The sequence below is a fragment of the Melospiza melodia genome, chromosome 3, assembly GCF_035770615.1.
Source record: "Melospiza melodia melodia isolate bMelMel2 chromosome 3, bMelMel2.pri, whole genome shotgun sequence".
Lineage (NCBI taxonomy): Eukaryota > Metazoa > Chordata > Aves > Passeriformes > Passerellidae > Melospiza > Melospiza melodia.
The window spans coordinates 48571383-48597579 of NC_086196.1; the positions used below are offsets into that span (position 1 = coordinate 48571383).

At 38.3% G+C, this 26197-nt stretch overlaps 1 protein-coding gene and 1 long non-coding RNA gene across 6 annotated transcripts in view; one reads left to right on the top strand and one right to left on the bottom strand.

Annotated features, from left to right (window-relative positions):
- The window catches only part of LOC134415791 (uncharacterized), a 45938-nt gene extending 42065 nt beyond the window's left edge, over positions 1-3873 (top strand). Inside the window, exon 3 of the long non-coding RNA XR_010027115.1 lies at positions 279-3873. This is a non-coding gene — a long non-coding RNA (uncharacterized LOC134415791). The remainder of the gene's footprint in view (positions 1-278) is intronic.
- A 1153-nt stretch (positions 3874-5026) lies between these two features.
- Positions 5027-26197, bottom strand: part of DISC1 (DISC1 scaffold protein) — a 176096-nt gene continuing 154925 nt past the window's right edge. For 3 of the 5 annotated variants that reach the window (XM_063151636.1, XM_063151634.1, XM_063151635.1), the window contains 3 exons: positions 18363-18606; positions 13258-13302; positions 5027-5203 (listed from right to left, as the gene is read on the bottom strand). In XM_063151636.1, coding sequence (XP_063007706.1) covers positions 5042-5203; positions 13258-13302; positions 18363-18606 — 451 coding nt within the window. In that variant the 3' untranslated portion in view covers positions 5027-5041. Of the gene's footprint in view, positions 5204-13257; positions 13303-14957; positions 15034-18362; positions 18607-26197 lie in introns of those variants that run through there. The other 2 variants (XR_010027113.1, XR_010027114.1) reach the window with 2 other exon arrangements.

A 26197-nucleotide genomic window follows, 5' to 3' on the forward strand; every position in this document is an offset into this window, starting at 1 on the left:
GAAAAGAGGCAAAAAGTAGATGCTATGGATCAGTTGCCTTCCTATAGGAAAGGTTAGAAACTGAGAGTACATATTATAAGATAAAAGACATTGGAAGGACAATAAAGGACCACTACTGCTCTGAGATAAAGGCCAATGGGATTTTGGAAAGTAACTGCACTTTCTGGACATCTGAAGAAGAAATTAGTTCTTGAAGAACAGAAATAATCAAAAAGAGGATTCGGTTTTTGGTTGTTCTTGTTTCTAACCTGGTTAACTATTGTGTTTGTTTCCAAAAGCCAAACTCTACAGTGCCTGCAGACAGAAGCTCAGCTCAATGTGCCACCACCTAACTTCAAGTGTCACTTCTAACCCCAGGCACCAGCACCCTTGGAGAGGCTAAGCCAGATGGAAAACTGCTCTGTAGAAAAGGACCTTGGAGTCATGGTGGACAATAAACTGTACACCAGCAGTGTGTCATGAGGTAAAGGTGCCTCCCAGGCTGGATTAACAAAAACACAGCCAGCAGGCAGAGGGAGATGATCCTTACACCCTAATCAGCACTTGTAAGGTCCCATCTGGATGTTGTGGGTTCCACAATAAGAGAGGAGGACTTACTGGAATGACTCCAGCACAGGACCAGTTTAATGGACTTGAGTATCCATCACATGAGGAGATGCTGAGAGAGCTGGGACTCTTCAACCTGAAGAAAAGAAAGCTTACAGGATACTACCACTGTGTATAGCTGAAAGGCAGGAATGAAGAAGAGGAAGCCAGATTCCTCTGACTTTTTTTTGTCCACTGACAGAACAAGAAGCAATAGTGAGAAATTCCAAACTAAGAAATTGAATATGAATCCATGAAGACTTTTTTTTTGTTTGAAGATGGTCAACCACTGGACTGTGTTGCACAATCAGGTTGTGGAGTGCTCATCCTTGGGGATATTCAAAATCTGACTGGGCAACATTCTGGGCAACCTCTTCTAGGTGACCCTGCTTGAGCAAGGAGTTGGACCAGATGATCTCAAAAGGTCATTTCCAGCTAAACAATTCTTTGATTGTGTGTGCTACATGCCAAAGGACCAGTGAAGAGCCAAGACAATTCAGTAACTCTTTTGAATGACCTGGGTTTTGGCCTTTTTGAAGAGCATCCTTGGGAGCAAGGGAAAGATACTAAGCAAGTCCCTGCTGTTTCTGTGTGGTGTCACAGAAAGAGAGTAAAACAACCTTTGGAAATCCATAATTTCTCCTTACAAAATTCAGGGGTATTTGCAGTAGTGCAACCAATTAGAGTTTTCTAAATTACCACCATGATTACTGTTGCCCTCCTTCATATCCATGAATGTTATTTCTATAAACTAAGATAATATCCCTCCCATGCAAAACCCAAAACACTCCCACAAAAACTACTAAACAAAAAACTGCAACAGAATGACTGCTACATATTGAAAAATGGAGCCCTTCAGTGGTCTGAATATCATCTACTTTCAAATTGCTTCCTCCAACAGAAAATGGAAGGCAAAGAAATTGCAGGACCTGGGTGGAAATACACTGACCTACCTCTATCAGAGCATAAAGTATACAAGTGGAACCATTCTCTGTGTGACACACAGTGGGAAAAGCTCACTCTCCTGTCATCTGAAATAGAACCAAAGAGGGTGCCATTGCCACCTCTAACTCTTGGAGGATCCCAAAATCTCTTAAAGGTTCACCCAGAGTCAGATTCCCCACTGAGCTACAGACAGGGCTAAAGTTTACATGATTCTGTTGAAAACCTGCTCTGGTGTAAAACAAGACTGGTGTGGGAGCCTGCTGCAGGATAAAGGTGAATGATTAAACTTATTAGGTCACTTTGCTAACCTATGTTTAGGCACAAAATTCTGCTTTTAGAACAACTGATTGAAATGCCCATTTTAGGGCCAGGAAAGAAGATTGTTTTTGTAGTAATACTACAGCGAGGTTTTCTTCCAACAAAGCATTTCCACCAAGAGGAACTATTACATGCATTCAAATTGTCTATCAAAATGTAACCACTCATTAAGAACAAAAAATGACTGTGAAATTGCAATATAGGCCCCATTTAATTTTAGTGGGAATTCCAGGCCTTTACTGTTAGGAAAGTTAACACCTCTCATCAGCTCTGCAGACACCATAATGAGTCACCTCTCATCCTTTGGTTTTTCCAATTAATGATGTGGCCTGTTTTCATACACTCATTAATGATCAATCATAACTGAATATTTTGCAGGTTTATTTGGTTATACTACATAGAATTTAGCAAATATGTCATAGTTCTACAGGGAACTTTAACATCCAGTCATATGCCCCTGTTTTTTGATGCTTTTTATATAGAAGGGCAGTTTAGTGGTTTATATGAAAGATTTCAACAATAAATTAGAATTGTAAGTGGGTCTGTGCCTATACTCGGGGCCAAGAAATATCACTGGATTTCTCCTTTGTTCAAATTGTGCTGGCACTTATGATGAGCAGCATGGTTGATTTAAGAGTGCTATGCCATCAAAACATAGAATGAAAAAAATGACATCTGGGTTTTTTCTTCCAATACAAACTTAATTATTAATCAAAGCTATGACACACACTAAACACTGGAAAATGGCTCAAGAGCATTAGGAATTTATTTTTCTCAGTGGAGTCTTTGGAAGTCTTTTAATAATCAGACCACAGGACTAATTTACATCTGTGCAGCTCCCAGTTAGATTTTTGACCTAGTACTTTTGTTACATTCATGTGTAAGGCATTTTTTTTGGGAGAAATATGGGAAGGGTAAAAAATACCAGTGAATGGACTTGGAAAAATTTATCCTGCTTTCATTACTATTTCAGGTCTTTAAGCTCCTGGTCTGAGTCTACAGATTTTAATGAAAACTGCATGATTGTCCAGTATCTGTGATAGGAAATTATTTTATCTAAAATCAAATAGATTACCATGCAAACAACAGATTCATCTATTAAATAAATTCCTCTACTGAGGCTAATTGTTTTCTCTTAGCTTAGTGCTAGTTTCTGCAATACAGGCAAGTTACCAATGAGTGAAAGCAAATTTTATAGGCACTGAGCAGTCTTTATATTAAAAAAACCCCAATCCACAGGTCTGTAGCACTATGGTAGCTATTTTTCTCATTCCTTTTTGAAGTACAGCACAGTGATTATATGTACCAGATGGTAACATTTTATGCATATTGACCTGGACTACCTCTGAAATAGCAACTTAATGTTAATGAGGGGTAGCTGAATTGCTGAACTGCTTCTTTGTACATCTCTGTTTTTTAAACATGGTTTCTTGTTTTGTGACCGATGGTCTTGCTAGGACCAGGATATCACATACTGTGCATTCCTGTACTTAGATAACATGAGTTGAATTTCACTGATATAGGAAGTCAGATCTCTATCAGAAAACTGTGGCTTAAAATGAGACTAATCTACAACTCTCCTGAAATTTACAATTACTAATTTTATTTTTTAACTAACACTTGCAGTGTCAACAGCTGTGAAGAAATAGGCACACTCCATAGAACATAAGAAACACTACTATTTCACATATATGTAGTGTACTATCTTCTGGGGACAAAAATGCAGTTTTCTAGCTTATTTCACATTACCTAGTAAAGTTTAACTATGATCAGACATGACTGTTCAGTTTGAATATTAACTTAAGTCCCCTCCAAAGCACCTATAACTCCAAGCCTCAATGTTCTGTAAGGGCCACTGAGAAAGCCCAATTGAGAGTAAATACATGCAAGGGAGAAAGGAATTGGATGCTCTGCACACACACACACGAGACACACCCATACAGCTCTGAGAAAAATGCACTGGGGAAACACAACTGCAACCAAGCATGAACACTGCAAGTATAATAAAAAGAATGTTGAATAATCTTTCTGTATACTGCGTGTGTATGGAAATGCTTTGAAAAGAAACATTTATAGTGACAAATTGCTGACTGGACTTCTCCAACCCAAATCCCCTTCCCCCAGCACCATTCCTCCTTCTCTCTGCCCCTTGCACTTTATCCTTCTGCTACCTTTAAAGAAACCTTCTGCTACCTTTAAAGAAAAGTTTCTGGAATAGGAATTCTGCAATGACTTATAATAGATGCCCAATTACTTAAAACACAGTGGTATTTCCACACACTATTTATTCTCTTTTCTCTAAACTATCCTCTGTAGGACTGTTCACCTTCTCTTAGCAGGAACTGAGTCCTTTCTAGCACCATCACCACCCCTACTCACATTCAGATGTCTCCAAGGGCTCCTCTGCTAATCTCTGCACTTTGAACATATCTCTCTTTCTTCGTGATCCTCTCGACTGCCACCTCTTCTCTACTAAAACCTAACCAGCTCAGCACTCTCACCTTCCTCAGCTTCACTGGTTCGTATTTTCTTTGCCCTTTCTTAGAAGAACAAAATCCCTTTTATGAAAGTTTTTCCTATGAAAGTTACAAATGAAACAAAACTTCATGTTAAATTTTGAAATAACGGCCAAGGAATTTCTCATAAAGGTTAAGCAATCTTCAGAAAAACACATAAAGCACAGAAAGAGATAAGTGGGCATGGGCATAAGACAATAACTCATCTGGTTACTTGCACTGGAGTGTTGGAGGCAGACTATAATGCGTAGGATGCCACATGAGGCATCTGTTGCCCATTTTTTTAAAAAATAAAAAACCCCAAACTACAGGTGACAAGATACATGGTCTGAGTCAATAATGCAGCATCTAATTCAGATAAATCATGTTGGGAAATGCAGGTGCATGGACACTCATATCCATGCAGCTTTTGGTGTGATATGTATTTAATTATATAAGCATTACCAACAAAAGGATTTAACAGTGAAATAAAGGCTTTTTAGTACCCAATCTTAATTTACAAAGAACTAACTTCTGTTTAAATCAATTTTTTAAAAAATATGCATTATAGGAAAACTTACTACACAAAAATGCCCATTTCAGCAAGACAATAATTTCTCCCATTCTTAATGCATCTAACCTACACTAAGAACTAGCACTCCATGCCAATCTGACAGGCAAGTACTTCATGTGCATACTTACAGAGATTGATACGTATCCATAGCTATAGAGAAAAGGATATGAATAACTCCTTCATCAACTCTGCAGGCGGAACTTTGCAATTGATCTTCCAGATGCACCAATTTCTCACTTATTGCTTCACATTTTTCTCCCAACTCTGCAGAAAATATGAAGAACTCCTACAGAAAGTTGAAAAATAAAAGAAAGCACGCTTGCTGCTGACTGCACTTTTCTACATCAAATTTGCATCAAATTAAAGGGAAAATAAAATACTAGTAAGGGAATATGATAATTTGCAGTGCAAAGACATTGCCTAAAAGCAAATTCCCATTAGAGGGACGAAAAGCTTCTATACAATAAATTGGTGATTAATCTGAAATGGAATGAGTTTGTGGTCTCAGTTTTCTTCCCAGCAGAGAAACAGTCACCACCTCACTTTCAGCAGATGATTAGGGGCGTGAAGACAACCACTCTGAACTTTCTCCCCCATTGTCTCATCACAGCAGGGGAGGGAAGTCTCATGCTTACCACTCATTAAGGTACCCAAATTTCAAGCTGTTCATGTAAATATGATTTATACTTTTAGGTCATGTAAATATTTCAAGCAGCAACATTTTGGTAACTCTTATGCACATAAAATGTACTTATATTTTTGAAGAAAAATCTGGCTAGAGTACTTGGGGACTTTGCTCAAGCAGTAAAAGAAAATGTAAAAGAAAAGAAAAATCAAAGTCTTTGAGATTAAAAGATTAAACTGTACTTTTTTACTGAGTTATCATTAAGCAAGACTAAATTTTCAAAAATAACATTTCTCTACTTAGAACTTACAGATGGCAAATACGTTTTCTATTTTAAACTGAGTATTTTAAGCCAATTTCAAAATCCTTCTTGTAAGTTTTTTTCAGATACATTGCACAAGGGTAATTGCTATTTTTTATATTTTGCATTGAGTAGTACTTTGAGAAATGACCCAAATAAGCAGAAAATATGAGGAGAGAGGAAAAAAATCAATCCATTTGCACAGCTCTGAGACAAGCCTTTCCTCTCCCTCCCATGGCACCACAATGCTGTCTACAGTAATGACAGGGGTTATTTGTAAAAAAATATTATGGTGCCAAGATGAACTTCTGCTAGAACCATGTTTAAAAAATGAGTAATTCATCAGCTGGAATCCAGAAAGCTGGATTGTCACTAGACCCAGTCTGTGCACTCATTAATAAAGCCTGCTTCTAATGTGGCCATATACTATCTGCAGAAAATTTTTCTACTCAAAGAAGAAAGTACTTGGGGTTCTTTGTACTTACCAGTTGCTATAAGACACCAGTGGTTGTTTAAAGAAATCAAACCTTCAGTCAAAGGCCTTCCAAAGAAACCATGCTAATACATTTTGGAATGCTGCCCACTGTGAAACAGTTTGAGTTTCGGTGAACACATTTACCCAATCTCAGTTGTGTGCTATCCTTTCACTTTGCATCTCACAGTACATTGCATACATGGGGTTGAATGCCAGAAGAGCTCTTCTTGCTGGCACGTCCTCTGCTGTGGCACTGAGCTTTACCCTTCTGCTTTCCTTGGGCCTTTCCCAGACATGGCTATGCAGCAGATCTCACTGGGACCAGCTGCAGCTCAGGCCCAGGACAGGTAGGTTGATTACGAGGTTTTGTTGCAAACCCCTGCAGCTCAGACACAGAGGAGCACAGAGTCCCTGGCTCTGTGCACAGGACCAGAGCTGCCACTTCCAGGGATTACAAACCTAAGAACCTACAGCAGCACCCCACAGAATGTATGGATGTGAAAAAAACCCATTTTTTTTTTTTTTTAAACTGAGAGCATGGCAGGAGAAAATAAACACTCTCCTTGCAGCAACTAGGAATGTCTTTTTCTGAAGACCAGTGACAGAAGATGAGGAAAAAGTCTTCCATCCAGCTACTAAATTATTATTCAGCATACCAGCAGGACTCCATGTGCTGTTACACAGTGGGACAACCCAGGCCATTTGTATCAGCGGAAAGCTCTTAGGGAATCATTCTGGCACACACATGCAAGAACAGATGACTTGTCCAAGAGAACTTAGGGCTCAGGCTAAACAAATCATTAAATTGGAATAAATCAAACAGGTACTCTGAAAGCAACATCTAAAATTATGACCACGTAGAGAAAGCTCTGCATATGAAAAATTGCAGGGTATTCCTCCTGAATGATCACGTTTTGGCTGCATAAGGCCTTGCCTAATAATGTAACAAAATCTTGTTTATTTTGAAAATTAAAGTAAAAGAACAATAAATATTAGGCAAACGTAACCAATCGTAACAAAAATATGGGAAGGCAGGGAAATCTGAGAGAGTAAAAGTCAAATCAAACTTGTTTAGGTCTTTAAACACTTGAAACCAATTTAATCATAACTAAATGGCTATGGCTGCACTTCAGAGCAACCAAAATAGCTCTGTAAGATTGAGGTTATATTTAATTACTCTTTAAATCCTAATAATGCAGCTTAATTTCTCTTTATTACAGCAGTAATTGTGTATGAATGAACTATTTCTGTACCTACATAATCCAGCTGGATTTTTAGTTGAAATGAGAAGTTCCTCCAACACCTTAGACAAGCATCAGCTCCCAGGAATTTACTTGCAGGTGTCATGTGAGAAATGCAGGAGAACTATTATATAAATTATGATTTTCCAAAATTTATATTAATAAATGAATAAATGTAAAAACAGAAATGGAAGAAACACAGTGCTTTCAAAAATACACAACAATAATTCTAAGTATTCAACCAATTCCATAGCTTCTGCCTCCAGGCCCTCATTTTAAAAAGGTTTGATAGCCCAGAGAAGTAGATAGAAAAGATTTCTCTTAGTGCCTTTCAGGCCTGGTGACATCATTGGTAGCATTTTTATTTGACATTTTTCTATGCAGGCAGGAAAAACCCCTGTCAGTGATACACAAACTATTCAGAACAGCTCCTGGTTGGAAAGTGGCACTTTACACTGATCAACAATATCTCTGAGAGGAAAGTGGACTCTGCCTCAAGCTCAACTTATTCATAAAATACAACTCATCCAAGCTGATGGTTATGTCAATGCTACAAGATGCTGTAAGTCTGAAGACTTTGGTTATTTTTGCTCTAACGGCACTTTTAGGAAGCAGCTGGGAAAGATAGCAGGAGTCAGGAGAGAGCTGAGAGGCAATATTGTTTTATGGATTTTTCTCTGAACAGGGAATGTAGCTGGCTTGGATTTTTTTTTCCCCTCTAAATCCTTAATTAGGTGAAAACAGCACAAATATGAGTGTGATTTAGTTTTTAAGGTGAAATTCTTCTGGCTTCTCAGACAAAGTAGAAATTCTTATTCTTTCCCAAAGATGTGAAAGTCTGATGCAAGAAATGGTTAAAACAGACAACGTTCCAGCTGATGCACTGCTGTAACATCAGCATATTGCATCAAGAGCAGAGGGAATGGTTTCCACTTCAATCTTCTGTGTTTTGTTTTTACCCTTTTGCAAGACATTACAGCCACCTATGAGCAACAGCTCCTTGACAGCATTACTTGAGGAAAATGTTTGATCAGCTTTTCCAGTACAAACACTTCCTATGCTCTTCCATCTAGTTTAGCAATTTTATATAGAAGAATTGGCATTGTAGTAGCTAGATTAATTTAATTCTGTTTAGGATTAGAGTCTATATTAGTCTTTGGTGGTTGTGCTGAGAAGAAGGATTCCCAGATATATCCTTAAAATTCATTCTTTCTACAGAGGAACTTTTGTAAAAGGGCATTGCCTTACTTCCAAGCAGCAATATCATAATCCAAATAAAATAGAAGCTTTAGAACACCTTCTGCAGAGTCAAACCGAGATTTCTTTCACGTGCACTACACATCCTTGGCCACATAATAGTTAAAATAATTCAAAGCAACGTAAATAACAACTACAAAAAGGTGTCCTTGCAGGCAGATCCTTCACATTATGGCACAAGGTTTAGAACAGTGATCTACAGTTGACAGAAGTGCTGCATGTTTTCCCTTGACCCTTGCAGAAGTTAATGGCAATTGTCAGCACTTGAAACTCCAGAATGTTAGGCCATGATGTATCTTAAATAATTGCTAGAAACAGAATGCAGCCATCTATATTTGTCGTGTTTGAGCAGATGCTTCAGCCACATGCAAGCTAAGTGCACATGCCCTTAGATAAATGAGCTGCATGGCCATGAGGTGACCACAGTGCAGGGGAGGAGCAAACAAAAGCATTTGTTCCTCCTCTGCATCCCAGTTTTACTGACCCACATGCATTGTCCTGGGCAGCTGCTGTAGATGAGAAAGGCCACTGAGAACAACGCATGTTACTCATGACCAACACCAGCAAGGCTGTCCAGGAAGCAGCCAGGGACCACCAGAGCCTCTCTGTCACTTGCAGCGTGACCAAGCCTGCTGTCACTGTCCTCAGCTGGTGTCTGCATGCACGGCTCTTAGCAGCTGACAGGGATCTGGCCGTTCTGGTTGCAGAGCACAGACTGCTCCAGGGCTAAAGTCCCCTTGCAGTGAGCAGGTTTTCCTCCTGCTACAAACCAAAATGGCTACATTCCATTCTACCCTTACATGGCACACAACAGTAACTATAGTTCTCCTATATATCATTATGCTTTATGTGGTTGAAGACTTTGACTTTCAACTAGACCAGGACTTCTAAACTTTTTATTTCTATTCCTTTCTGTCTTTTCTTCACCATGTTCCTGTCTTCCATAGAGGGAGATGTCCAGACTAGAGCCATAGTCCTCTGGAGGCTTTGGCATTCTCAGCTAAGCACAGTAATTATTTCTGTCTTACAACTGACATTCCCAGTAATGAGGCTGCGAGTGACATTTGCCCTTTCTTCCAACACAATGAAGGTAATGAATCCCACTATATTTGCAGTCCACTATAAACCTAGATTCTTTTTCTGCAGTATTGTCAATTTAGCTGCTATTTACCATCTGTATACATAAATCCAACTCTTTTTCTCCCTCAAATGTAATTTGCACCTGTCTTTCAATATATCCCTTCTTATTGATTTCAGACTATTCTTTCAATCTATCAAGACCATTTGGAACTCTAATCCTAATTGAAATTATGTTGATTGGCACATAAACTCCTGGCCTACCTCCTTTTTAAAAGCAAACACAAAGTCTGCCTTTACTGATCCCTTGGGACTTCAAGCTTCCTCTAGGAGTTTTCAAAGGAGCTTGTTAATGGTTTGGAGATTGTTTTTCTTGGCTCCTATGTGCTCAGGAGAAATTTCATCAGTCTAGCCTCACTTGAGTACATCTCATTTGCCTTTGGATCTTTTACTCTTGCTACCTGGTAGTGAATACCAGGAGCACTACATAATTGGGCATAGCTTATAATCTTTAGAAAGACCAAAAGCACAGAGAAAAAGGAAGAAAAAAATTTCTGATCTCATTTATTTTCTCATTCACCTTTCCTATTAGAAAGGTGCTTCACCTTTCACCTTCCATGCTTTCTTTCACCTTTCCCTTGCATCTAACTTATCCCTGAACTCCCTTGCGATTTCAGATGTCTCCTGTTTAATGTAGCTTAGTGGGCTCAGAGGTCTTGCTGCTTCACACTTATACTGAGCAGTATGCTTCTAGACTCATTCTTATAAACACTTTTGTCCTTTCCTTGTCAGAACTTTTGAGCCACTGAAAAACTGCTGATATACTCTGTGACTGTGTTTGTACTTTTCTGCACCAAAAGAAGATGGTGCTGCACTATAAACCTGATGTCTTCTGGACAATACCAAAAAATATCTGATGAATCCTCCTCCTACAGAGTTTGTCCCACAGAAACTCCCCTGTTTTTGTTTAGATGAGCTTTTCTTTCATGGAGGTATCTACCTAACTTCTCTCAGAAGAGGGATCAAGGCTGTTTCCCAATTACTTTTGCTCTTAGCACCTTCCACTTACAGACTGCTCCTTTGTTACATCAGTGTGGTTATATATATTTAGGAGGCTTCAGCACTACAACACACTCCCCACTTTCTCATATGCAACAATTTAGGCATAAAGCCTTCCAGCCAGCTGTGACCTACCTCTTTTCCACCATAACATACTTTTCCCACACTCCCTTTGCTTGAACTGATTCCTAACCCTTCTCCACATGGGAGTGTTAAATGACTCATCAGAATTACAGTGGGGTTGGCAATTCTTCCCTTTGTGTATCTCCCATTACAGCTACAGAGGAGTGTCCCTGGAAAAGCATCTCTGCAGGAATAGAGTTTTTCACTGCCTTCCAGCACCCTGCTGTGGCTTGACAGCAGTCTTCCTATTCTCATCCCTACTAGACTGAAGATATTCCCTAATTGCAGACTTTCTAAAATGAGAGCACACACTGCACTGGCTCATTTAATTACACTGGGACAATTCCAGCTCCTGCTGCGGGAGGATGAGGCTATTTACTGACTTACCAATAAAAATTCACAGTGGGTCAGGACTTGGAAAAAGAAACAAAAGTACCAAACTGTTTTCCTGTGTCCACATCCTGGTGTGCAAGGAGTAAGTAGAGCTGGGTTTCATTTATAGGTGGTTCCTAGTGTTGTTCATTCCCATCTCTGCTCCCAAGGCACTAAGATGCAGGAATGACTTAACTGGGCGCTCTCCTGCAGGGAGTGAGGAGACTGACCAGAGAGAATTAGGGGACCAGAGCACCAAAGGTACATTTAGGCAAAACCTTGACATGGTACAGGCTGCTGACATTCCCACAGAGCTTTGTGGAGAGCTCTCTACAAGTCACCATCAGCCCAGCTGTGGCAGTGTGGTAGAGCCTGGCTTCCTACCATATTTCCTTTCCTTTTATTTCTATTGTTGCTTTATTTTCTCTTCATGCACTTTTGTCCCCCTCTGCCAAAATCTTGAAAGTCTCTCTGCTTATGAGAACTTTAAGATATAAAGCTCTTGGTGCACACTTCTACAGTGGCAGCCCTGTATACCTGTACCTCTGATGCCCTCAGTATTTTGCCCTGATGGCAGTAGGGCTTTGTGCTGCCTTTATCCCACAGGCCTCCCTGTCCCTATCTCATGTCATGCATGGACACAAGCAGCCACACAGTTTATCTAGAATTCACAGCAAAGTTCACTGATCGGAAAGGCCATCTGCATTTTCTGCAAGGTTCACCTTCATTCTCAAGGCTTTTTGTTTTTAATTATGCTGAACTCACACACAGCCAAGCAGTCTATCCTAGGTGTGCCCTCATGTCACAATCTCCTCGAACACAAAGTCAACAATCTGAGCTTGGTGTTGCAGTTAGATTATCCTTCCTGGATCATTCCAGCAGCTCCACAGTCTTTGGATTCACTGGTGGGAATCTAAAGAAATGCCTCATCTGAACACTTATCCTAAATTTAATATTTATTTATTTAATATTTGCCTGGTTTGGAGCCCTTGTCAGTTGTACTTGACAGGAGGCATGTATGCTGTTATGGAAGGTGAACTGGGGGTTACTTGAACATGTAATTTATTTGCTGGCTGGACACAATGCTTGGATACTAAATTTCTTTACTATGTAAGTTGCAACCCAAGGCACACTGATATGCAAATGGACCAGACTGGAACAGTACAGCTCTTAGACCCAGGATAACTCTCCTTACACATCTATTACCTAAACTCTTTGTTTGTAGGTAGACAGTTTTTTGTATGTTGGCAGGTTTTTCTCACAGGCCATGCATCTCATGTCACTCAATTATCCTAACTTTCTTAAATACATGCACTAGGTTCTCAGATCTTGTTATTTCTGTAAAATTACAAACATCCAGTATTTTTGCTTAGATGAAATTCCTATTACTGTGCATTCTGCTTCACTATGCTTGCATACTTCAAAAATAAATTCAAAGGTATTTTTAGTGGCACACAAGAAAACAGGCTAAGCATCATGACAGTGCTACAGTGGGGCTGGCTAAATATTACTGGTTCTTATTTTCCCGTGTGTTTATCCTGTTGTTGGTATGTGTTAAAAATATTAGCACAGGTTTTAACTATAAACTCCCTGAAATACTCAGCAATTACATCATTACCTTCAATGGAAAAAAAAAGAAAAAAAGGAATGGGCCCACTCTAGTTGTGATTGTGTTGCTTTTTCCAAGTGCACACACAAGTGCAATTTCTAAGCAAAGGTAACACCATAAACACAAGTGTCATTTATTCTAATTGAGACAAAGAAAATTCTGTACAATATCACCACTTTATACTGCCTAGGAAACACTTACCTCAGATAAATGACCCTCTGTTCCAAATGAAATGTCTTCCATAACCTGTTAGAGATACATTATTAAGTATATAGTAGATACATGCTATATAAGCAGCATGATTTTAATGGAACTTATAAAAACCATATAGCACAATAGAAAGTTATGTAAGCTGAAAAATTGCATCAATTTTCTTCACATGCATGAAAGACTTAAATTGCATTTATAATGGGGCAGTGGCAGCCACCCAATATTTAAAACTATATTTGAATACATTTTATTAAGGCCTGCTGTGACTTCTCACTTAAAACCCACAAGGAATACTGCCTCTAAAACTGAATGACTAACTATAGATTGAAACAAACATTTTATCAAACTCTTGCAGATCTGTACATCTGTATAGACTCATTCAAGAGTCTACAGGCTTTTTTTTTTTTTTTGGTACAAACCCTGTAAATTATCTTGGGCAGGAGAATGAGAGGCCCACTCAATGTTTCCTATTAGTAACAAATGCTATAGTCAGTTCTTCCTTCAAAATTTCCTTCATCTGTGAAGTCTATATGAAATTAGCCAATGTTTCATTGACTGGCTGAGGAGCAAAGAAATTTGATATTAGCATAATTGGGAAATCATTAATACTAATCACACATAACAGTGTTGTTGATAATAAACTGAGATAGGGATACTGCTTTGGTATCCATACACACACACATATATAGATATACATAATTAAAGTGCAAAATCACTAATCTGCCATAAAATCACAATTGTTACTTGACACTATTTTCAGCAATCAATCTGAAAAAATGGTTTAAATTTCTCTTGCCTGTAATATTAATTTTCTGATGATATTTTACTGCTAAATTACATGTAAACATTAAGCTTTCTGAGGTGCTACAATCCCTCCCTAAAGAGCCAGCATTTTTACAGCAGAGCTCCACCCCAGTCTCAGGTGCAGCTGAGGGGCACTGTGCTGCACAGCTCCACATGTGGCTGTGCACTCAGGATGTGACCACTGTGTACAAGGCAGCTGCCTCCTGCCACTGACATCCTTTTTCAGCTGGGATCAATACAAGAAACACACAAACGCTGACTTTCACTAATGCTTCATGCTGACATTTAAAAATAAGATTAAAATTTAAATTTCCAAATTATTTTCTAAGCTCCACAAACACAGCGTTTAATTAAAGCTCAAATGAATGCAGAGTTTATTTAGCTTTCAGAAGGCTTTGTCCTTTACACATTACTCATTTGCCTCCTGGACCACAGGCCATCCCAATGCACAGTAATCAGTTACAGTCTGCTCACAAAGGCTTTCTTGGTGCTTGCTAGCACTAAGTTCTGAAAAATGTTGTATCACGTTCTATGATAATTTCTTTTTAATGGCAGACACCACATTAAATATTACTTTTTTGTGATGGTCCATTTGGTATCACTTAGACCTCAGTAACTTTTAAAAATTTAATCTCATGAAGACTTTACAATTATAGAACATTTTCTAAACACCAGAGTGATCTTCAACGAACCCCAAAACATCACCCCAGATGGCTAAACTGAAGTATGCAGAGAAGAGGAAAAAGACAGCTGACCTTATCCTTATCCCTGTTCTCTACTTTCTTTGTGATGAAAAAGTGAGAAATTAACTACAAACAATTCTGATGGGGCAACTACCAACAAATGCTGACTTACAGAATGTAAAACTACTGAATTTTGGATTTTACCTTGTAACTTTAATCACCTCAATTTTCTTGAAATCTAGTAGGTGTTTCTTTCCTTCATAGTGATTAAGAGGGAGCACTGCACAGCATGCCAGAGAGCAGAAGAAGAAAAAAGGACAGGTCAGGAACTCAAGCCTGCAGGTGCACACATAGCCATGTTCATTAGGTTACTTGCTGTTAGGGAGGTTCCAGCACATACAAATCTCTCAGTTTATTAGTGATCACTGGTGGGTTTGCTGTTTTTAAAAGCTCTTCATGAAAGTGTTTGCTTACACATATATTATCAAGAAGGAAAAAAAATAAAGCAAGATATTATAAGGAGTGGAAGAAGCAGTCATTAATGTCTGAAGAGAAATGAAATGATGCTGCATATTTTAGAAATCCCCCAGATTGCATCTAACCATGTAGTAATGATCACTGCAATTTCCACCTCACTCAGTTTAAAAGCATGAAACATATGTGGGATGAAAACCAAAACCCACCTTAAATTCTTCCGAGGCTTAGAAGAAAATCAAGCCAAATACTCACAAAAAGTCAAACTACAACTGAAATGATAGGACACCTTAACTTCACCAACACAGCTACCAGCTAGGAAGTACACACTTATATGAGAATTTAGGAATCCACATCAAATACATTAGACAAGGTGACTTCCACATGACTGAGGGTAGCAATATTGTCTGCAACTTTGCTCCAGTCTTTTTCTAATGCTAGCCAAATGAGTCTAATGAGTAATCTTCAACTGAGAGAAGCACATCTTATTTAAGTAACTCAGAGTGGTTCACAGGATGATTTTTGCTGGCCTCTTTTTATTTAGCTTTTACTGAAACATCATTAATGATGCTTCAACAAACTGAGCTGCCAATGCATCTGATTTTCATCCCTAGTTAACAGACTGTGTTATAATGGAAGCCTGATTTACTGAATTATTCTGGGATGCCAGTCTACCACAAAAAAACTGTAGAAAAAAAATCAGCAGTGTCTTAAAAAACACAGTTATGAAAACTATAAAATAACTGTTGACAGTTAATAAACCTGTGCTCACATGATAGTAAAATAACAAACTTTCAAAGAATTTATACTTTACATATTTTTATACCAGAACATGTCATATTTTATGATTTAGTGAGGCTATTTAATTAAAAATGATAAATGGCCCCTCTGCAAAGCAGTTTCTGAGGATCTACAAGAAGGGCTTTTTCATCTATTTTGCTGTTATTATTACTGTTATGTTTCTTACTTAAGTTTTTCTTGCTTTCAAAGTAAACCTATAGAGTAAGATACAGTAATATGCAAGAAAACTATTTATAGTACACATCAAAAAAACCAATATTCACCTGGCACTAGTGCTTAGCTCTATATGACACAATAAATAAGTGGAGAGCTTCATTTCTAGATTTCCACTGTAAAGTAAATAAATCATCTGGGTTTGTAATGTACTTTCCAAGGCATATATGCACATTTGTTACTATCAGCCTTTCCTATATTGTTTGAAGTAATTAATTCAGTAAGTTCTAAGTACAAAGAACACTCTTTCCTTCTGCTTCAGTAGCCAATGGTGCTCTCTAGGAATTCCCTGAGGGGGAACAGAGGTTGTGGCACAGTTGAACAGAACAGTCATTCCAGAAACATGGCAACCACAGCAAGCCATTCCTCTCACAGCCTCGTTAAATAATATGAAACCATGTATTTTGACAAATACATGCTTTTCTATTAGATATCCTCACTTGCTGATAAATGGCTATGAAAAGATCCCCTGCTAATGGCTACGAATAAGTTTTTCCATGGAAGTGATAAAAATAGCTAAATTGAGAGATTACACACCACATCACTATTTTTTTGCCACAAATATTGAATTATTTTTAAATAAAAAGTCACTACCATATAATAGAGCATTTAAATGCTTCAGAAGTGGTTTGTTTTTCAAGTCCATTTACAAATCAAGACAAAACTTTTTCCTTGCACTTCAACATGTTCAAAACCAGAATTTAGCATGATTTGTGTCAGGTTTTTTCATTTGCTTTTATATTCCGCCTTTTGATGAACTACTAAGAGATGTCAGGGAATAATCTGTGATGGCTCCTCTCTAAAAGTTTAGATACTGCCTGTCACTGCAAATACAGTTTCTCTTCCATTCAAGATGTGGGGCATCATCCCTCAAGTCCCAAAAATCTCTCCACAACCAGAAGTCATCTCACTTCAGCTGCCCGGCTGCCATTCTTGGATAGCAAGGTTGATTTCCAGGGAAACAATCTGGGCTTGCAGGGGTGAAAGGGGTGATAATCTATAGCACAAATATCAGGAGTGCTACAGAAACAGTCACAAAATCCCAAACACTCCAGAGCTTCTAAGCACTTTTGAAAGAGGAGCACAGCTTTCCATAACCAACAGAACTCCTCATATTATTTCAGCAGACTCATAAAAAATATGCTAAGGCAGTGATGGAGGTGGAATCAAAGCCAAGTTGACTATTTCTAATAAAATGTTCCCTCTGTGAAGCCAGTCTGTAAAGCATTTGCCCTGGGAAAAGACTGCAAGAACTATTGAAGCCCAATATAAAACCAGAATTTTACTAACAAGAGGATTTTACAGTCAGGTATGGGTCTGCTTTTCACTAAAACTCAGCCAGTATAAATGCAAAATTAGGCATCAGATTTCAGAGCAATGCACAGTTCAATAGCTCTTAACATCAGATGCAATTAAGCATAATTTAAATTTTTTCAACCTAATTCCATGCTAATAAAACTAACAACTGCTGTTGGAGGGTCTTTTTGTCTCAGTGGTGCTGTTGAGTGATGAAGATTTTTTAACAGCTTGTTGACATAGGCAGTATAGTTAAAAGATTATTAGATAATGGTTGATCTTTCAAGCAGGGATAGTGTTCCAGATCAAAACATGAAAACATAAAAGAAATTTGTCAAACCTTCTAAGCTTCATTATTTTTTCCTCCTTTTAATAATCGTTGGATGCTGTAAGCCTATTAGCATCTATTAGCTCAGAAGCCTTTGACCATTTCACTAAGGGAGGAAAAGTAACTCTCTCTCCATGTCAGCCAACAATGACCCAGGCTAACAAGTCAGCAGGACCAGCTCAGAATGAAACTCATTGGTGAGATGAGGAACAACTGATAATTTTGCCTAAATAGTTTTTCCTTTAAATCCTGATGCACATTCTGTATTTATTGTCTGAATAATTTCTGCATTTTAAAAAGACTGATGATAAAAGGGAAAAGGGCTGAGGGACTTCTGAGAAGCTAATAAGCTATTTTATTCATGTCCCAGATTGAAAGCCAGATGTTAACTTCATACTTAACCTGCCCTGCTGACCCATCACAAAGATTCAACTCCTCCTCTCAACAGGAAAACCAGCAGTATCCCTTGAAATACAGCTGCAGAGTATTTCAGATACCTCTTTCAGCTCCCTGTGTTTGGGGCGGGAAACAGCACCCCACTCTGCGCCCTTTAGAAAGTGACCTTCTTTTCTTTTTTCAGAATCAGGTGGGGCATCAGCAGTCATCTCCATCTCATCCATTTGGTTCTCTTCTTCCTCAAAACCACAGCAACTGGTTTCTTTCAGTTGAAACCCTCGGATCAACAGCTGACAGGCCTCCAAGTCAGCTTCCCACACTCTTTGGAGCATCTGGCTCCCACAGCTGAAATAAAAGCCAAAAGAAAATAAAACTGCAGCTCAGAGAAAATAGTTGCTATTTCAAGTAACACTTGCAGTAACTGCTTATTATAGACAGAAGAGTAAAAAAAACAAAAAAAACAACAGCACCTCAGATACTCCCACAGAGATAACACTGCTGTAATCAAACTGAAAAGCAGCAAAATTATTGCCCTATTATAAAGCAGATGATAGAAAAACCTGCTTGAGTTAAGATGTTGCTTCCAACTGCACAGCAAACACTGGCTGTGTGAGACTTCCTCCTGTTCTTCAGACACAGGCTCAGGGGCTTTGCCATCATAACCAGGGCTTCCTTCACAATACCTGATACACAGGCCTGTGTATCCTGCACCCATGTGGCTTTCCTGAATTTGATGTAAAAGATCATGTGTGAACAATCACACTACGTACTGCATTAAATCAGGTCTAAGTTTCGGAAAATAGGTACACTAAATTTCTTATTAGACTAAAATGTGCTTACTTCAGCACTGGTGAATCAGATTAGACTCAACCACAATGGTTTCCCTTTTTTGAGTCTTATATTTTTGAGTGCTGCTGTTATCTCTTACTAATGTGCTTTGGTTTCCTTCTACTTTGTTAGGCCACCAAAACAAAAACAGAATTCAAAATACAAAGCCTCTATAACATTTCATCCATTAGTCATCTCTCAAACATGTACATTATAAGTAATGCTCCTGAGATCCAACCAAAATTTATTTCCACCTGAAATAAGTGGGAATTCTGAGTGTAGACAGATTTTGAGAACTGAATACTAACATCATACAGTTTGTAAATGATGTGGCCACATCTCCATTTTATACATGTTGTCTCAAAGGAAGCAAATGAGTAGGTTGCTTGCTTAAATATAGTAGATCAGTGGCAGAGCCTGGGATGAGACTGAGAAGTGACTATTCCCATGGCAATACACACTTTCAGACAGATTTCAGTGCTAATAACTGCAATATTTTTTTCACTTTTCTTTTTCAAATTATATAATTTACTATATAAATACTATATTGGGAGAAATTTGAAGTGACTTAGAAGAAAAATAACTATTTGATTTTAACTTTTCTGACTAAATTAAGTACCAGCTTATCTTTTATCCCAAACAAAGGAAAAAGAAGCTGCACTTCTCACAATGAGTTCATTAAACTACACAAGTATCTTTTTAACTCCAAATTCTACAAGATGGCAAGCTGTAAAAATCACACAGCAATATACTGAGACTGAAAGCAAAATCAGGCTTCAGAAGCTGAGCTATTTGATTTGAGTCAGTATATGTGTTTATTGAAGGCATAATGCAGCAAGGGGTCCACAAATTGGTCTCCCCCAAGGAGTTCAAAGTATCACTAATTAGAAAGGGAAAAATGGATTACACATCTGTGTTCCATCCAGGTAGCATTTCACTTACCAAGCCAGAAAAATAAAATAACCCCTGCTGTTTCGCTACTTGTCAATCACATTATCATAGTTACACAGTCAAAACATTTTCCTGCAGACATACATAAGCCCATTTACTTGCTTTTTGAAAATGTTTGTTTGCATCTATATATAGCTGATTATTAAAAGCTAAAAAAAAAAAAAACCAACACTCTAGAGAGCTAAATCAGAATTTCTAAAGGATAACTTGTTTTGGCTATTTAATTTAATGAAGAGCTTTATTGACAAAATTAGGGCAGAGGTGGTGACGTATGCAGGATTTCACAGTGGGGAAGATGAACAGCATGTATAACAGCACAGCGAAATGGTGCCTGGGCTGCTGTTATTTGGCCCTGACTCAGGGCATTGGTCAATGTGGTTTTGTCTAAGTTTTAAATGCATTTTAGTAATCAGCAGTTACTGAATCTACTGCTAACAGATGGCTTTTATTTGAAGGCTATCATTGTTTTATCATGGTATTTGTGAAGCTCTGATACAACTTGAACTAAGATGCTAAGATGTTATGCTGAATTTTTCAACCAAAATCAGTGAATGCACGGACACTTGGATACTCTGAACAGATCTAAGCCCAACATATCAAGGCTCCACCTTTTAGTCTGTATTTTGGAATTCAGTGCCTTGAAGCATTTTTCAAACACACTTTTGGAATGAAAATTACTTTAAAGCTGCAAATAGCTAACATTTCAAATGATAATTATCAATTATGTTGTCCCCAGCATGCAAAAAACTAGCTTTTACATCAGGTGTTAAAAATTAAACTAAACTGAATTTCAGAGTTTGGTTTATTCATTTTCAGTCCATACTAAAAGTGCATTTGCAGTCTCCATGAAGCCTCCATGGGTGGCTGCACAGAACACTGAGATTTTTTAGGTATGAAACGTATCAAAATGATGGATCGAGTCTGGATGAGATTTTACATTATTCCTATACTTATAAAAATTTCATGATGTATCAACACCTCTAGGTGTTATATGCCTGCCTGTATATTACTATCAAAGTGGCATATGTGGCAAGTTCAATGAAGGTGTCTGGAACAACCTGCTGGAATCCACAACAAATCACAATCCATCAACCATTTACATAGACCCAGTGACACAAAGCATACCTTAATCACCTGCTGATTCTGAGCTGCCAAGAGCCAGAGTGCCAGGCTTTGCACAAACACCAAACACATTAGAATGATGGCCTTTTCCTCAAAGCAACTTTTCTCTTTCAAACAATCAGCAAGAGCTAGGATACAGATGAGGATGTTCAAAAACACAGTGGACTGGACATGGCATGTTAGTTACAGTTCTACAGTTTAATTAGTTACACGAGTAACTAATTAATCTAAGTGGTGCCAAGAACACTGAGACATCACAGTGAATGGGCATTTTAAGATTTGTGGGAGGGCAATGAAACATGCCATTAGATTCCCAAGATCTCCATCCCTTGGAGGAGGAATCATGTAAGGTTCAGAGATGCTAGTATAAGAATACAAGGGGCAAGTGATTGACACCAATGTGGTTTAACATCTATTGAGGAAAATCTTTCTTCTCACATTAAAAAAAAGACAAATACTGAGTAGAGAGTTAAAGTCTCTGAGTAGCCCTGACACTGGAAGCTAGCAGTTAATCTTGATGAGACAGAACAGAAGGAGTCAATGAAGGAAAAACAAAGTGAAATGGAAAAAAAGACAGAAGTGCTCTTTTTGAACGAATGAGAGTAGGACAAGACTGCTTCTGTCAAGTCATGGCCAGGGAAATTGATGATGAAGTAAGTGAGATGCAAGACTCCACATGAGTAATTTTTTAGCTGCATGGATAGCTGGGACAGGTTTTACCTCAAGGATACTGTGCAGAAAGAATCTACAAGAGCAGGCCTAAGCTGACTTGAAGAATGGCTGAGACATCCACAACAACACAACAGGATGCAGCAGACAGAATTCTGCATTAGGTCAAGTTGATGATGATGAAAGAGCTGTCAGAGAAACAGGGCTGTTTATGGGCAGGAGGAAATGGATGTGGAACACAGAGGCTTATCCTTGAGTTCTCTTCATAAAGTGGCAATTGACACTGTAATTGCAGTTGCCTTTACTAAGGCTCAAGCAGTTTTATAGGAAACACGACCAGGGTAAAAAGGCAAAAGGAAACTAGAGGATATCTCCCCTCTACTTGTGATGTTGGGTGAAATTCATGTCAAGAGACATAACCAGCAAGGGTTCTCTCTCTTTTGAGCTCCAAAAAACATTGCTCTTCTGCCTTTTGACGAGATTCTGGGAGGTATCTATGGGGGCTCTCTATGGCTCTCAGCACAACATTATTCTAAAGCTATTTATAGTGCTAACTGGAACTACAAGAACATGACTTTTCTTTATTGAGGGCTCTCCATACATACAAAAGGCACATTCAGTTCCTGAACGTTGTAGTCTAAATGAAAACATGTCTGTGTAAAAATAGTAAAAAGATTTTATATTAAACTCTATCAAAAAAAAAAAAAAAAACAAAAAACAAAAACAAAAAAACCTAAAACAACCAAACCACAAAACCAAACCAAAACAAAGTTCTGCAAAACCTCCTCAAAAGCATATTGGAATCAACACAGGAAGATGTCACTGTTTATATGCTTCCTGAAAACTGTCTATAGTTTTCAGGAATGCCCCTTGGTGAGTGAATTGTTACAAGTGGTTTAAAACACCCTGAGGACAACACTATCATGTTGGTTATTTCAAGGGAAATACCTGTAAGAACCCTCACACTGAAAGCCAAGAGAGTGAGACAGAAGCTAAAACGTTACACAGTAAGACAACTATTGAGAAATGGCATAATCAAAATGTAACTTAGGATGGAAGGGCAACCATCACTAAGAAGAGATATTCTAGATGACTTCCTTTTAATAGGTGAGCCACATCAAGGTACATTTTCAGGAAACCATGTACTTATCTTCTCCCAGTACCTGGCACATATTTTAACTCTATTGACTGATCCTAAAAGCAGTTTTCTCTCACACAAAAAAGCAAACGAAATGCAACAAAAATAGTCTGGCACAAACAACAGGGATTTTCATTATGACAATTAAAATGATTGAAAACTTTTGAGGCTTGCATAAAATGGCACTGTGAATCAAAAGACTTTGTTCAATATCCCCATTCTTTATTGAACTATTGTATAAACTCGGGAAAGTTCTTCTATATTTTGGTCACTTGCTTCTATTTATATTTTGCCCCACAGGGGAGAAATGAGCTCTTCTCACTCAACACTGAGCTATTATTTTTTTCCCCTTTCTGAAGGCAATAGCTGTGCAGTGAACAAAGGAGGCAAGCAAAAGGAAGTATCTTCTAATGATACTTTGAGGATAAAAAGCAATGTTATTGTTTCACTCTTAGCAGAGCCTCACCTTTTTATTTGATTCATCATATTAATTCACAGTCATGCATTAATAACACTTCTTATATTTAAGAATATCGTTTAGATATTCTTAAACATTTTTCTCTATATAATTCTTAGATTTAAGAATCTACTCCAGCTTTACTTCTCTTTTTCATTAAAAAGAATTTAAAAAGAAGTTTCCAGCCTGATCAGTTCGTGTTCTTTAACCTTGGCTGTTACATTTTAAGATGCCAACAGCCAACCTGTGGAACAAACCAAGGACTACAATGTGCCAATCAGTGACTCACATGAGGCTCCAGGGGGAAGGAGGCACATAATCCTGTTTTCCCCACCTGACTGGTGTGCAACAGCAGACTGATATGGGAGAAACTACAAAGAAAATGTGGACTAAAACTTTTGTTTCCCTTTGGCCTGCACACTAGAAAGTCACCTTCCCGAAACATCTGAAATCAAAACTCTTTTATTCTCCCCTTCTTGCAAGTCTCCCTAATCCTATAAATGCCTTCAACATAACCTCAATTTCACAATTCAATTCCTTGCATTGTGTCTCTCTTCCCCATTCTCCTCAGGAGCCAAAAATCTCATGAAATAACTTCATATGGTTCCAATCATGTGGTTGTCTCCCAGTGTGGGAGACATAATTTCTACTCCCTTATTTTAAAGCTCACTGATAACACTTGTTTGCTGCTCAGCACTATTGTCACATTTTTCTATGTGAAAACAAGACTCACTCCCAGAAGGAGACTTCACATATTCCCTTGTCAGATAACAACCTTCCCTACCTTGGAGACCAGATAAAACTCCCAGGCAAAGTTTGAAGCTGGTAGTGCTTTTCCCTGGCACAAGCAACAGCAACTTGCTTCTCCAACCTTGCCCTCTCCTTTATAAAAAATAAAATAGTATCTAAAAACCACCAATTAGCTCTCCCTCTTTAAATGTGATGTTTCATTCACTAGACAATATTCTGGACCAGAACCACTGAAGCCCAAGTAAGCAATCCTCACAATCCCCATCTAACTTTCACACTTTTACATCTTCAACACCTGAAAAATTTGCTCTAGGCTGACATTTCTAGTATCTACTTTATAGCCACAGTCAGGTTCTCTGCACATCAGTCCTATCCAAAAGCCATCCCAGTGCATCCAAACAGGACATGACAGTGCAGCACAGAGGTGTGGACATCACTTTCATGCAGCTCGAGAATGGGTGTTGGCAGTGGCTCTGCTTTCTACAGCATCCCAGGAGCCAGGCAAATATGCAGGAAGGGACAGATTTGAGGGAAAAGGTGAGCAGAGCCTCCAAACCAGCCTCTAATGGGCTAATGGGGTGGCTTTGGCACTCACATCTCCTCAAGACAGAGCAAATCTGGAGGTGCAGTAGACAGAGTACCTGGCACCAGATAGCCTGTGTCCTTGTTGAGTGATCTAACCTCCACAATACTGTTATGGAACACCACCACAGTCTTAAATTGTGTAGGGATTAGGAGCTCTCACTTCTTGGCTTGGTGAGCAAAAAGAAGAACAGCAGTTCAATTCCCTCCTTGTTCACAAATTTCAGATGAGTCCTGGTGGAGAATCCCAAATACATTCAGACACCTTCTCATCTGAGATATTTAACACTGGAGACGCCCCATGTCGAGTACAAAAACACTTAGAGAATGGAACAGAAATGTAACACTGTGTTGGAAGGAAAAATGCTATGCTGCAAAGCAACCACTCCAACACTGCACAGCCTTCTTCAGACAGCTGCTGCCTGTTGCATGCTCCCTGCTTCTTTCACATCTCTGCTTGCCCATATCTGAACTTCCACTCCGGGAACACTGCATTTCTGTGGGTCTGGGAGCAGGGACAACAGGTCTTTATACTCCTCTCAGCTAAAAAACTTAACCCTGTTCTTCACTGCCTCTACTTTCTCCCTCTCTTTCTCCTGTTATCTAGAAGGTAACACTGCCACTCTATTACTTGGGGTAGCTCCAGGTAGTGTCTTTAGACAAAGACATTTTGTATATATTCATAATGAGGCTATACCACCAATTCTGTAAAATGCATAATTAAGGAAAAAGGGTAAATATATTATTATGATGGATTCTAAGATTTCTAAGGAATTTTCTCAGACCTCACAAAAGCTATAAACTTAAACTGCCTTCATATTGCTTTAAAAATTCCTTTCCATGCAGAATTTTTCATAGAAAGAAGCTAATATCAACAAATAAGAAATAATATTCATGTAAAAATACATGTCCCCCCACAGTAATCTCAGTAAACAAAAAAATAAAAGAATAAATAAATATCTGCCAATGTTTTTTGCCAAATGTGTTTTAAAAAATTAGGCTTATCAACTACACTCGTTATCCACAATTTTTTCCACTCAGTAAAATTACTGCATCGAGAATACTGAAAGATTAACACTGAAATCTAAAACCAGTCTGCTAAGAACTGACATATTTTCTAAAAAAATCCTATCGTGATACAGCAACTTCAGGACAGAGCTACCACCTTGTATTTTATGTGAAATGTACGTACCACGTGTCTGGTTTTTCCTTCCCAAAAGGCCTGTTAAAAACAATACATCTAGTGCTTAAAACCATCAGTAGACATTTGATTAGTGTTATTAAAAAACAAGATACCACACAATATCAAACAATACTTCTGTCATTTTGTCTTCAATTCTCCAGCCATTTATTTTACCTGGTGCAGAACTTTAATCACAGGCTGTCATCTTTTTACCAATATTCAATGTCACTATGTTATACTTAAATTATCTCCACTG